Consider the following 12,852-nt stretch of genomic DNA (forward strand, 5'->3'; position numbering starts at 1 on the left):
TTTTGTATTTGGCATGAACACACATCTTCGGGGTCTAGTAGGCAGAATGTCCATCCCCACACAACGATGTCCACGCCCTAATCCCCAGAACCTCTGAATATGTTACCTTACGTAGCAAAAGGGACTTTGTAGATGGGATTAGTCAGGGCATTGGGATGGAGAGATTAGCTTGAATACCCAGGTGAGCCCAATCTAACCACACAAGTTCTTAAAAACACCGGACTTTCTCGGGCTTAAAACAGGAATGATAAGAAGGAATGGGAGGTCCAAGAAGATACCATGCACACAGAGGGCAGCCACGTGTCTCATTCACCTCGTGTATCCAGAGTCTGGAACCCAGCAGGTGCTTGGCGACAGAAAGGCCACTAAAGTGAACTTTGAAGCACCGGATTCCAGTTAACAGTCATGCAGACGAATTATTTAACCTCTCTGACCCCACGTCATCCCTTCTCTATGGATATCAGAAGTAAGGGCAGTGAAATAACCCACGCAAGGTCATCCACTGAATGAACAGTGGGGCTGGCTCCACTGCAAGCCCCTCAGAACCCATCTGGTTGCCAAATCCAGCACTCTCCCCACCCCCACCTCGGCTTTATGAACGACAAATATGGTATCACCATGAACGGAATTAGGTTTCCCCTCCTGAGAGTGGATCTTTGTAGACAGGCACATACGTTGTTCTGAAATCATCTGTTGCTATCTCTGTCCCTGTTGGAGGCGCTTCCAGTGACGTTGTGATTGTGTCTTACTTATCTCAGTATCCCTGCCCAGCATGGGGTCTTATGTAACATACATGGGCAGTCAGTCAGTGTTAGGACTGGCTGGGTTTTAGGCTGGAAGACAGAGGAAATATACAAGCAAAGGCACAGTCTCTTAAATTTACACTTGGCAGTAATATCACTTGCAGTGGTATCAAGTTCATATCAGTGATATCAAGTTCATGGGCAGAACTCCTGGGTAGACAGGGGTGAAGTTTCTCACGGCTCCATTTCGTTCCTTTGCTCCATTCTATGCCCTTGTTTTCTGGTGACGGGTTGTCATCCCATTTTCTGTGCACAGACCAGCAGGGGGGGCCAGCGCCCGTGTAGAGACCATCAGCTCCCAGAGCTGCCCTGGGGAAGAGCTGCCCTGGGGAAGAGCTGCCCTGGGGAAGAGCTGCCCTAGGGAAGGGCCTGGTCCTGGCCACCCACAACAGTGTCCTTAACGACAAGGGGCACCTATTGGCTCACCACCTGGCTCTTCAGCTGCTAGCTAGATGCCCCTGGAAAAAGGACTTCATCTCCATGGCTGCAGTTTTCACAGCTGTGAAAGGGGACGGGAAACGGACCTCCCAGGCGTACTGGGACAGTAAAATGAAGCAACTCATGAGACGGCTTCCAGCACAGGCCCTGGCACTTAACTCTTAGTTGAATTTGCATTCTTTATTTTTATGTTATTTTATTGAGACAGAGTTTTGCTCTGTCGCCCAGGCTGGAGTGCAGTGGCGCAATCTCTACTCACTGCAATCTCCATCTCCCGGGTTCAAGCGATTCTGCTGCCTCAGCCTCCCAAGTAGCTGGGATTATAGACACACATCATCACACCCGGCTAATTTTTTGTATTTTTAGTAGAGACGGGGATTTCACCATGTTGGCCAGGCTGGTCTTGAACTCCTGACCCCAGGTGATCTGCCCGCCTCAGCCTCCCAAAGTGCTGGGATTTCAGGCATGAGCCACCGCGCCCAGCTGAACTTGCATTCTTTATCAAGAGATGTTCAGTCAATCTCAAAGGACTCATTTCAGATTCTGCCCAAACCACATCAATCGTTTTTTGGACTCGGCTGTCTCGCTCCTTTTCCTCCACCCTTTTATGTCTTTACCAAGTCTTTCCTCTGTACTTAAAGAGCACTCCCCAACAGTCTAGCCAACACTCTCAGGCCCGCTATAAACTACACAGGGGGCCCAATTCAAAAGGCCCTACTAAGCAGGGGGCTCCTTTCATCTGAAAACTGCTGCAGGCCAAGTGTAAATTTAAGACACTGTGCCTTTGCTTGTATATTTCCTCTGTCTTCCAACCTAAAACCCAGCCAGTCCTAACATTGACTGACTGCCCATGTGTGTTACATAAGACCCCATGCTGGGCAGGGATACTGAGATAAGTAAGACACAATCACAACATCACTGGAAGCGCCTCCAGCAGGGACAGAGATAGCAACAGATGATTTCAGAACAATATATGTGCCTGTCTACAAAGATCCACTCTCAGAAGGCGAAACCTAATTCCGTTCCCAAGAACCTACCCGGTACCACCCTTTGAAGGATGAATTGTCTCCACTTAACAGACTGACTTCCAAGGCCAAAGTCAGACAGGAACGGGCAGGACCAGGACGGGACCCCAGGTTTAACTAACATCACTGTCTCCCTTATCGCAAGGAGGCAGAGGCCCCTTGAAGATGTCCTTTCGCACATCTTCTAATTCTCACCAAAATATCTACTAAATGTAGGTCATTATGACTGAAAATGCATTTTTCCCCTAATCTTTGCAGCAGGCAGCTGCTCTGTAAGTTTCAGCTGTAGCCTGATGTTTAGCAACAGCAGCCCTAGCCCATCTGCTGGCCAGCAGATCGCAGGGTTGTCACCCTTGGAATTGGAAGGCATTCTACACACAGTGTGTCTTCCAGGTGCTTTTTCTCCTCAACCATGAAACCACACACCCACAGGCCAGGCAACAAAGCGCTCAGTTACTTCACATGGTCATTCCTTCCTCTTCCTGCCTCACCTGATGCAGAAGAATTTGTCAGTAAAACTTGAGCATTACAAGAATATGCAACAGAAAGAATTAGAGAACTTGGCAATCCAAAAGCTGCTAAATGAGGGTTTTTCTCCATTTTGGGGGTAATGTAAAACAGTTCCAAGAAAAGTGAAGTCACAGCCTCGGTTGCTTATTTTCGATTTTAGAAAAAAGCCACTGTCAAAGGGGAAGCAGCACTGCCCCAGCACACAGCCTCCATTGTCTGGCGGCGGGCGCTTGCTGATAAACCAACTTGGATTTGGCACCAGAAACTCAAAACCTCTGACATATGTTTTCATTTGGTGATGTCAGGGAGGAAACTCAAGCCGAAACAGTGAAAGTTATTCAAAGAAACCACACAGCTCAGCTAACATGCTGAGGCGACACCCTTCCAGCACCAAGCCACCAGCATTTTTGAGGGGACTGTCAGAAAAAACACACAGTGCCCTCCTTTTCCTACCTCCACCCCACAACACACTCCTGAGATGCATTATCGCTCAGGCCACCATGTCAGCCCAACTAGCATTCTTCAATGGACATTACTTACCAGAAGCTGGGTGAGGACAAATGGGGCAGGATACGGTACAGGTGGTTTTCGGCAGCTTGGGTCTGTTTTCTAGCACACAAGCAGGTTTCGCCACAGTAGGGCAGACTTCAGGTTAACATCTTGGGAGTCTACCACACATCCAGCTCAGGGGCTACTACTGGGTGCCCCATAATAATGTGAATAAGGTTTGCTTTTTTGTTGTTTTTGTTTTTTGTTTTTTGTTTTTGAGACAGAGTCTGGCTCTGTCGTCCAGGCTGGAGTGCGGTGGCACGATCTTGGCTCACTGAAACCTCCGCCTCCCAGGTTCAAGAGATTCTCATGCGTCAGCCTCCAGAGTAGCTGGGATTACAGGTGCGTGCCACCATGCCTGGCTAATTTTTTTGTATTTTTAATAGAGACGGGGGACTATGTTGCCCAAGCTGGTCTTGAACACCTGGCCTCCAGTGATCAGCCTACCTCGACCTCTCAAAATGTTGCAATTACAGGCGTGAGCCACTGCACCCAGCCATTGTGACTAAGTTTTGACCTAAGAATTCTGTAACAGAGATCTCATTGTCTGTACCAAAATTAAATTTAACTGCAATTAAAAGCAACTGATTGAGTGACCCAGCCAGGGAGAGCACCTAGGGAGACATGATGACGAAGTGGAATGTGGTGTCCCGGATGGGACCCTGGAACAGGAAAGGACATTAGGAAAAACCCAGAGAAATCTGAATGAAGTACAGACTTGGGTTAATAACATTTAATATTGGTTCATGAATTTTAACAAATGCACTGTACTAACATGTTAATGGGGAAGCTGGGTACAGGTATATGGGAACTCTCTGTACTATCTTTGCAATTCTGTGTGTGTGTGTGTGTGTGTGTGTGTGTGTGTAGACAAGCAAGAACATACTGATCCTCCCAGCAATAATGATTTGGTGCCTACTAAGTGTCACATACCATGTAAAAGTGACATACATGTATCTTCATTTATTCCTTACACCAGTGCTATAAGCTGGGCATAATCTGCATTTTACAAATAAAGAAACTGAAGAATGGAGAGGTTAGGTACCTTGCTCATAGTCACATGGCAAGGTTAGTGGCAGATGAAGGGCTCAAATTCAGGTTGAAAGGACTGCAAAGTTCCTGTTAAAGCTCAGCAATATTGCCTGAAAAATCCCAAACTGTGAACATAAAACATTTCAAAACAAGCTTCATGTGGGCAACAAAAACGATGCACGCTTTCCAAACTGCCCGGCTTTAAAAAGAAAATAGTTTAAAAGCACAGCACACGCAAGATACTGACAACACTCAGTGCCGGAGATGATGTGGAACAGTGAGTCCCCTTTATTGCTGGTGAGAATGCAAAAGCAGACTGGCAGTTTCTACAAGACTAACCACAGGTTTACCATATGGCCCAGCAATTGCACTCCTAGGCATTTACCCCAGTGAGCTGAAAACTTATGCCCACACAAAACCTGGGCATGAATGTTTACAGCAGCTCTATTCATAGTTATCAAAGACTGGAGTCAATCAAGTAAGATGTCCTTCAATAGGTGGATTAGATAAAACTATGGTACATCCATACAATGGAACATTATTCAGTGATAAAAAAAAAAATGAGCTGGCTGGGCATGGTGGCTCATGCCTATAATCCCAGCACTTTGGGAGGCCAAGGTGGGAGGATTGCTTGAGCCCAGGAATTTGTGCCTGTAGTACCAGCTACTCAGGAGGTTGACATGGGAGGATTGCTTGAGCTTGGGAGGCTGAGGCTGCAGTAAGCCATGTTCGCGCCACTGTACGCCCTCCTGGGTGACAGGGCAAGGCCCCATCTTAAACAAACAAACAAAAATAAAAAACTAAAAATAAATAAATAAATAAGCTGGGCGTGGTGGCACACATCTGTAATCCCAGCTACTCAGGAGGCTGAGGCAGGAGAATCCCTTGAACCCGGGAGGCAGAGTTGCAGTGAGCAGAGATCACATCACTGCACTCCAGCCTGGGTGACAGGGTTAGATTCTGTCTCAAAAAAAAAAAAAAAAAGGCCCTAAGGAATTCTTCATGTTTCTATCTTGTAATAGGCAAGGGCATTTATTGAAAAAAAAAAAAAAAAAGCTAACAATCTGCAAAAAGACCTGGAGGAGTCCAGACACAATGGCTCACACCTGTAATCCCAGTACTTTGGGAGGCCGAGATGGGAAGATTGCTTGAGCCCAGGAGTTTGAGACCAGCCTGGGCAACATGGCAAAACCTTGTCTCTACAAAAAATACAAAAAAATTAACCAGGCATGGTGATGCACCTGTAGTCCTGCGACCTGAGAGGCTGAGATGGGAGGATCACCTGAGCCTGAGAGGTTGAGGCTGTGGTGAGCTGTGATTGTGCCCTTGCACTCCATCCTGGGCAAGAGTGAGACTGTTGAAAAAGAAAAAAAAAATATGGAGGAATCTTATATGCATAGTAAATGAAAGAAGCCAGTCTGAAAAAATTACTTACTGTATGATCCAACTATGTGATATTCTGGAAAAGGCAAAACTGAAAAGAAAGATCAGTGATTGTCAGGATTGGTGGGGAGGGGTGAGTAAGGGGAACCCAGCGGATTTTTAGGGCAGTGAAACTATTCTGGTTGATACTGTAATGGTGGATACATGTTATTATGCATTTGGCAAAATCCACAGAATGTGTAAGAGAAGGAACGAAGCCTAATGTAAACTAGACTTTAGTTAATAAGAATGTCATGTTGGTTTATCAAATGTACCATCCTAATAAAAGATGTTCATAGCTGGAAAAACTGGGAGTGGGGTGTGAGTGTGGAGGATATGGGAACGCTGTAGTTTCTTCTCTATTTTCCTGAACACCTAAAACTGTTTTCTTAAAAGTCTATTTAAAAAAAAACCCATACAGCCTATTAAAAATTTTATTAGAGGTAGAATATCAATAATCCAGGTGAAAGTCTACAACCATGTCAGAACATAATCTAACTCCCTTGATATTTACAATCTCAAAAAATTCAGGCATGGGTACTAAGCAGACAGCAGAAACCCAACATTCAAAACAATCAGAGCAAAAAGTCATTCCACACAAAGACAAAAGAACTCTACACCAGGAGGCTCACCATGTCTCACCCAAAGTTATGAAGCGGAAGTTTAGCTAATGCCTGAAAGGTGTCCTTTATCTTGATGTTTTTCATTTCAACAAGAAATTCTGAAAACGTCTCAACATCTCTGAGTGATGGAAGAAGGTATCACCTTCTCTAGCTAGGAAAAGGGATACAGCTGTGTCTAAATATTTGAGTGGTGTCCTAAGCAGAAAGGGAGCTGTTGTCTTTCAGGGGCCGCCATGCCTGCCGTTAGGAAATGCCATTTGACTTGCAAACTGGTTATGGTAGTTGCTGATGAAGAAGATGAGGAGCCAGGATGTCATTCCTTTTTTACACAGTCTGTCTTCCTGCCCATAACCACACTTTAATCACCATGGGCAATGACCGTACTTAAATTTTGCATTGTAAAACAGGGACGCAGCAGTAATGGAAAAAGTATCATCACTCATAAAATTTGGAAAATGCAACATGAGACTTCTGTGTCTGAGGGAGAGAGAGAATTAACACACACAAACCAGGAAGGAAAAAGAAACACAAGCATCTGCTTTTCATCAGCAAACACAGGCAAAGCAAGGGGCAGCAGAGGCTGTGTCACTGAAGTATCCCAGGATTTAAACATTCCTACATCCGGACTCCTTGGTCAACCAAAGCAAGGCTCTCTGAGAAACTTTTGAAAAATACGCATCGAAAAATGTCCATGAAATCCACATCATTATAAGCTTCTAAATAGTTTCAGAATTTTGGTTGTTTTTAACGATAGTTCCAACATTATCTAAGGAATATTCCTGTGTAAATCTTCTACCTCCAGTTCCCACATACTTTCATGGATGGGATTATCAGAAAGGTCTGTCATCTTCACAGCCTGCAGGCAGGGCTCAGGGTTGCAGGCCTGAACCACTCCCATCACCATCACATACTTTCCTAGAAAAAGAAGAAAAGCCCATAGTAATGTTCTTTTTTTTCTTTTGAGACAGAATCTTGCTCTGTCGCCCAGGCTGGAGTGCAGTGGTGCAATCTCGGCTCATTGCAACCTCCGCCTCCTGAGTTTAAGAGATTTTTGTGCCTCAGCCTCCTGAGTAGCTGGGATTACAGGTGCCTGCCACCATGCCTGGCTAAGTTTTGTATTTTTAGTAGAGATAGGGTTTCACATGTTGGCCAGGCTGGTCTTGAACTCCTGACCTCAGGTGATCCACCCACCTTGGTCTCCCAAAGTGCTGGGATTATAGGTGTGAGCCACTGTACCCGGCCATCTTCTTTGGTTTCTGATTTTACGAGGCCAAACAAAACTGTCATGTAAAATGTAATCATGCCCAAGGAATGGAGGAGATGCTCCCATCAGAGCAAGTTATAATTAGGCAGCTCTGAGGCAGGCGCAGAAAACCTCAGCTTTCCTCTAATCCAGTTCCTTGCTCAATGCTATAGAGTATGTGACTGGTTTCTGTGCACAGGACACATCCTCTTTCTGCAGACACCCTCTGACAGTTACTAAGCAATCCAATTTTCCCTCCACATTGCCAAAACGGCTGGGCAGGCAGCCCCCCGCCCCACTGTTCCAACTGCTGGGATCTATCCCTACCACCTCCTCCAGCACATACAAGCAAATCCACAAAAGGGCCGGCTGCCACCGGGATGATCTAATGACATATTAACTGTGACTCTCTTCCCATTCCCTTGGGGAAGTGACTCTCCTTGAAAGCAAAACTTGGCCAGTCGCAACCACACAAAACCCGATTGTGTAAAAGAAAACTCCAAACGCTGCAGGAAGGACAGGCCCGGTGCCAGCCCCGCTGCCTGCCCTGTGAGGCTTTCATTGCACTGCACGTGGGGCCTGGGGCTTTGACTGAAGGAAGCCAGGCAAGCTGACCCGATACTGCTGTTCAACCGCAGGCAGAATGTGCTCAAGTATCTCAGAACTTCCCCCCACATTCCACCTGGGTCCCTCCGTGACAGAGGCTAGTTCTGAAAACGCACTTGCCATCCCCTCTGAATGGGCCTAAAGTGCTGGTAGGGTTGGAACCCACAGAATTAGAACGACTGAAGGCCCAGGAGGAGAAGAACAAGATTAAGGGCATTCCAACCGGGAGAGGGGAACAGGAGCTCTACTGGGAAGGCACACACAGCCAGCCGGATGAACTCAAAGGCATGCGATGGGACAAATTGGCCCTGTAGGTTCTACCCACACCCTCTCCCACTTCAAAGCAGCTCTCCACTGTCTCTCCCTCTCCTTCCCGCATCCCCACCCCGCGGTTGCCATGACCATTCCAATGGCTCCAGCCCATCTCCTGCCAGCATCCTCCTCTTCGGAACCATCCCCACCCCACTGCTGCAGTCAACATTCTCAAATCCACCTCCTGCCTCCAGAACTCAGTTGATCCAAGCGCGATGTAGGTAAGCATGGTTTCTCTGATTCTCCTGCAGGCAGAGAGCAGCTTGAGGGCAGGAAGAGCTTCTCCTTCAACGCACCTCAGGTTTATGGAAACAAATTCTTGGATGTTCCAGAGGAAGAGGTGGTGGAGGAACAGCACTAGAGCAGCAGTGCAGTGAGCAGAGTTCGAGGCCATCTTGAAGCAGGCAGGTGCTTCCAGACAGCCCCTGACGCTCATCAGGATAGAGCCCTCCTACCTTCCACCGTTGCCCCAGGCTCCCCAAAGGCACGCGGCTCTATCCCCTTCAAGCCTTTGCACATGCTGTTCCATGGAGCTGCACGATCTCCTGCCACTGCACACAGACAGAGGGTGCCCAAGCATCCCAGTTTTAACACTGAAAGTCCCATGTCCCAGGACCTTCTCAGTCCCAGGCAACCCAGGAGGGTTGGTCCTTACAGATAACTCCAATGCATCCTTCAGGGCTGCCTCTTCCAGGAAGCCTTCTCTGAGCCCTAGATCAGCTGTCCCTCCTCTGCGCCATCTCACTCTTGCCTGCAGTGTTACTTTGTGTTTTAGTGGCCTGCTTACCTCCCTGCCTCCCTGATGGCAGTGACTCAATTTTGTCAAGCTGGACTCAGTATTAATTAACAAGTGGAAATGACATGGCCCCTGCCAGCTGCCATTCAGGCCAGTGGGTATGTCAAACAGGTTCACCAATGCCCATGGGCTCAAACACTGAAGTATTTACTAGATGCCAGGCTTATGCCAGGGCTGAGACCAGATAGGAGACTGCCCCAGCCTGCCTGCAAGGTGCTTTGCCTGCTAACCAACACACCAAGCAGCACGGGTTACTTGCTGGGCCAGGGCTAAGGCCAAGGGTTGGCAAACTTTTTCTGTAAAGGGCCAGATAAATATTTTGGGCTTTTCCCGCCATAGGGTCTCTGTCCCAAATAAAATTCTAGCTGTGGTGGGACAGTGGCCCGAGACCTTCTGTAAATTACTAATGTATTCCAATAAAACTTAACTTATGAACACTGATGCTTGAATTTCATATACTTTTCACATGTCATGATTTTTTTTCAACCATTTAAAAATGTGAAATCCTGCCAGGTACAATGACTCATGCCTACAGTCCCAGCACTTTGGGAGGCCAAAGTGGCCAGGAGCTCGAGACCAACCAGTCTGGCCAACATGTTGAAACCCCATCTCTACTAGAACTATAAAAATTAGCCGGGTGTGGTGGTACAAGCCTGTAATCCCAGCTACTCGGGAGGCTGAGGCACGAGAATCGCTTGAACCCAGGAGGTGGAGGTTGCAGTGAGCCATGACTGCGTCACTATACTCCAGCCTGAGAGACAGAGCGAGATTCTGTCTCAAAAATAATAATAGTAATAAATAAAAATTTTAAAAGCATTTTTAGTTCGCAGGACACATGAAAAGAGGAGGTCTGTAGTTTGCTGACCCTGTCCTAGACCAACGCTGGGGCTGAGGGCAGGCTGAAGGGTAAGGCAGTGTGGGGAGGGAAGAGGACCATGTGGCAGTAAACGAGTCCCGGTATTTTGCACCCTCACTGTGAGCCAGGCATGGTATTAAGGCAGTTGTTTACTTATTGAATCCACACAACAGGCAGGAATGATTAGCTCCTTTTTACAAAATAGTACAAGTCCAGAAAAGTTAACAAAAGTGCTCCAGGCAGCTCAGCTGGGAAGGGGTGGAACCAGAAATTCGACCTAAGCCTGTCCAAGTCCAAAGCAGCTCAGGCCAGACCACTGACCTATCTGCCTCTAGTTAGACTCCAAGACTGAGCAGGAAGGGCCCTTAGGAACGAAGTGATCTTGGCGTGATTTCCCAGGGGAGGGAGCTGAGGTGAGGGAAGGCCCATGGAGCCTCAGACCTCCTCAGCTTAGACCTCACATCCTCTAGAAGCTTCCCCGGGCCACTCAGCACCTTGCACATCCTCATGGCTCCCCAGGGATCAGCGATCCTCTGGGACATTTGCTCACCGCCTGTCTCCCAGCAGACTTTATCTGGGTCTTGGCTGCAGCCCAACACTGCACATGGGGGGGCTGATGTACAACACGTGCTCAATTGACATCGCAGGGAACAAGTGAGATGGATGCCCAGTGTCTGTCACTCAAGACAATTGGTTCTTGGAGCACTTACGTGTCAGGCACTGGGCCACATGCTGAGGACACAGCTGTCAGGACCACACAGCTCTGGCCCTCCAGTAGCTTGGTCTGGCCCAGTGGTTCTCAAAGTACGGCCCAAACACCAGGCGTGGTGGTGCAGGCCTGTAGTCCCAGCTACCCAAGGAGGCTGAAGCAGGAGGATTGCTTGAGCTCAGGGCCAGCCTGGGCAACATAGTGAGTCCCCTATCTCAAATAAATAGAACATTTAAAAAGTCGAAAGTATGGTCCCCAGACCAGCAGCATCAGCATCACCTGGTTGCTGGTCAGAAATGCAAATATCCAGCCCCACCTGGACCTCCTGACTCAGAAAGCCTGAGGGTGGAGCCCCAGCCATCCCAGCTTTAGCAAGCCCTCCAGGAGAGGCTGATGCTGGCTCAAGTTTGAGCATCAGTGGTTTAAGAGAGGAAGCAAGCAGGGCGCAGCGGCTCACGTCTGTAATCCCAGCACTTTGGGAGGCCGAGGTCGGCAGATCACTTGAGGCCAGGAGTTCGAGACCAGTCTGGCCAACATGGCAAAACCCAGTCTCTGCTAAAAAATACAAAAATTAGCCGGGTGTGGTGGCACACGCCTGTAATCCCAGCTACTCGGGAGGCTGAAGCATGACAATAGCTTGAATCCGGGAGGTGGAGGCTGCAGTAAGCTGAAGTCGCGCCACTGCACCCCATCCTGGGCGACAGAGTGAGACTCCGTCTCAAAAAAAAAAAAAAAAAAAAAAGAGAGAGAGAGAGAGAAGGCAAACATGAGTGAGCTACAGCCCAAAACAGTTCATTAAGGAGAAGTACAGGAGGGTCTCCCGTTCCTAGGGGCTAGGGAGGACTTCCCTGACAAAGGTACATTTGAGTTGAGACGTTAAGGATGAGCAGAAGTTTCCCAGGACAGTATTTCCCAAAACTTGATGGAGAACAAGGATATCAACGGGAGAGGGGGCTTATGACAAACGCAGGTGCCGGAGTCCCTCCCCAGAAGATTCCCACTAGAGGTGGGAGAGTCCCAGGAATCTGTATTTGTTAAAGGGACGGCAGGTGATGCTTATCATCAGATCAACTTCACCAAGGAGGGACCGGAGCAAGAGTACCCAAGCAGGGACCCGCAGGGGCAGAGGCCCGGAGGAGGGACAGACCCGCCCCGCCCCGCCCCGCCCCCGTTCGAGTGTCAAGAACGAGATCGAATCTGGCCTCGGCAACTTCTCGGCGGACAGCAGGGAAGAGGGCGCCCAGTGAGGCCCGGGCATTACCTGGGACTAGGCAGGGCCGCCCGCGCGGCACCCGCTCCAGGCCGCGGACCGAGAAGTCCCCGCTCGGGTCCCGCAGCCGCGCCTCGCCGCGGTCCGCCATTATTACCCTGCCCTGCATCCACACGGCCGCCAGGTCCAGCGGCTCGCGGCCCGCCGCCGCCCGCGACAGCCGCCACGCGCCCGGGCCGCCCTCCGCGTCGCGCCGCAGCTGCTCCGCCAGCACCTTGAGTGGCGGCGACCTTGGCAGCCGCACCCCCGCGGGGCCGCCTGAAAACGAGTCAGCAGCCGCCGTCATTCCGCCTAGCCGCCGCTTTCCCGCCAACTTTGAGAAGCAGCGGTGCCCGGCCCGCAGCCACCAATCAGGAGCGCGCTGGCAGAGCCGGCCAATGGTCGACATCAGAAGGCGGGCGAAGCGGCCTTCTGTAGCAGCCAGGAGTGCGCATGCGTAGATAAAAGTAAATAAACGCCCTCAAGTTAGGAATGAACGGAGGAAGTGGGTTAAACGAGAATAAATAATTGAAGGCAGAGAGGTAAAGAACTTCCTCTTTCAACGCGTCTCAAAATTTGGCGTGCATGCAGATCACCTGCAGAGTATGATTATTCATCTTTACATTGCCTTGTTTTGAGGTTAGTAAATACTGAAACGAATTAAGAGTCCGTGTTTATT

General features: G+C 48.9%; 1 protein-coding gene across 1 annotated transcript; it reads right to left on the reverse strand.

The window, feature by feature from the left end:
* Window positions 1–6,199: 6,199 nt before the first annotated feature.
* On the reverse strand, window positions 6,200–12,527 carry RMI2 (RecQ mediated genome instability 2). The gene is made up of 2 exons (XM_055242760.2): window positions 12,186–12,527; window positions 6,200–7,317 (listed from the first exon to the last, which is right to left on the reverse strand). The coding sequence occupies exons 1-2, from the start codon at window positions 12,478–12,480 to the stop codon at window positions 7,169–7,171; spliced, it is 444 nt and encodes a 147-aa protein (XP_055098735.1). The 5' UTR covers window positions 12,481–12,527; the 3' UTR covers window positions 6,200–7,168.
* Window positions 12,528–12,852: the final 325 nt, after the last annotated feature.

Source organism: Symphalangus syndactylus, chromosome 14 (genome assembly GCF_028878055.3).
Source record: "Symphalangus syndactylus isolate Jambi chromosome 14, NHGRI_mSymSyn1-v2.1_pri, whole genome shotgun sequence".
Lineage (NCBI taxonomy): Eukaryota > Metazoa > Chordata > Mammalia > Primates > Hylobatidae > Symphalangus > Symphalangus syndactylus.

Bases quoted from the DNA above. Each gene is read 5' to 3' on its own strand.
- RMI2 (XM_055242760.2), bottom strand. From the start codon at position 12,480: ATGACGGCGGCTGCTGACTCGTTTTCAGGCGGCCCCGCGGGGGTGCGG. The intron at 7,318-12,185 runs GTAATGCCCGGG...TTCTTTTTCTAG, and splicing joins GCGGCCCTGCCTAGTCCCAG to GAAAGTATGTGATGGTGATG.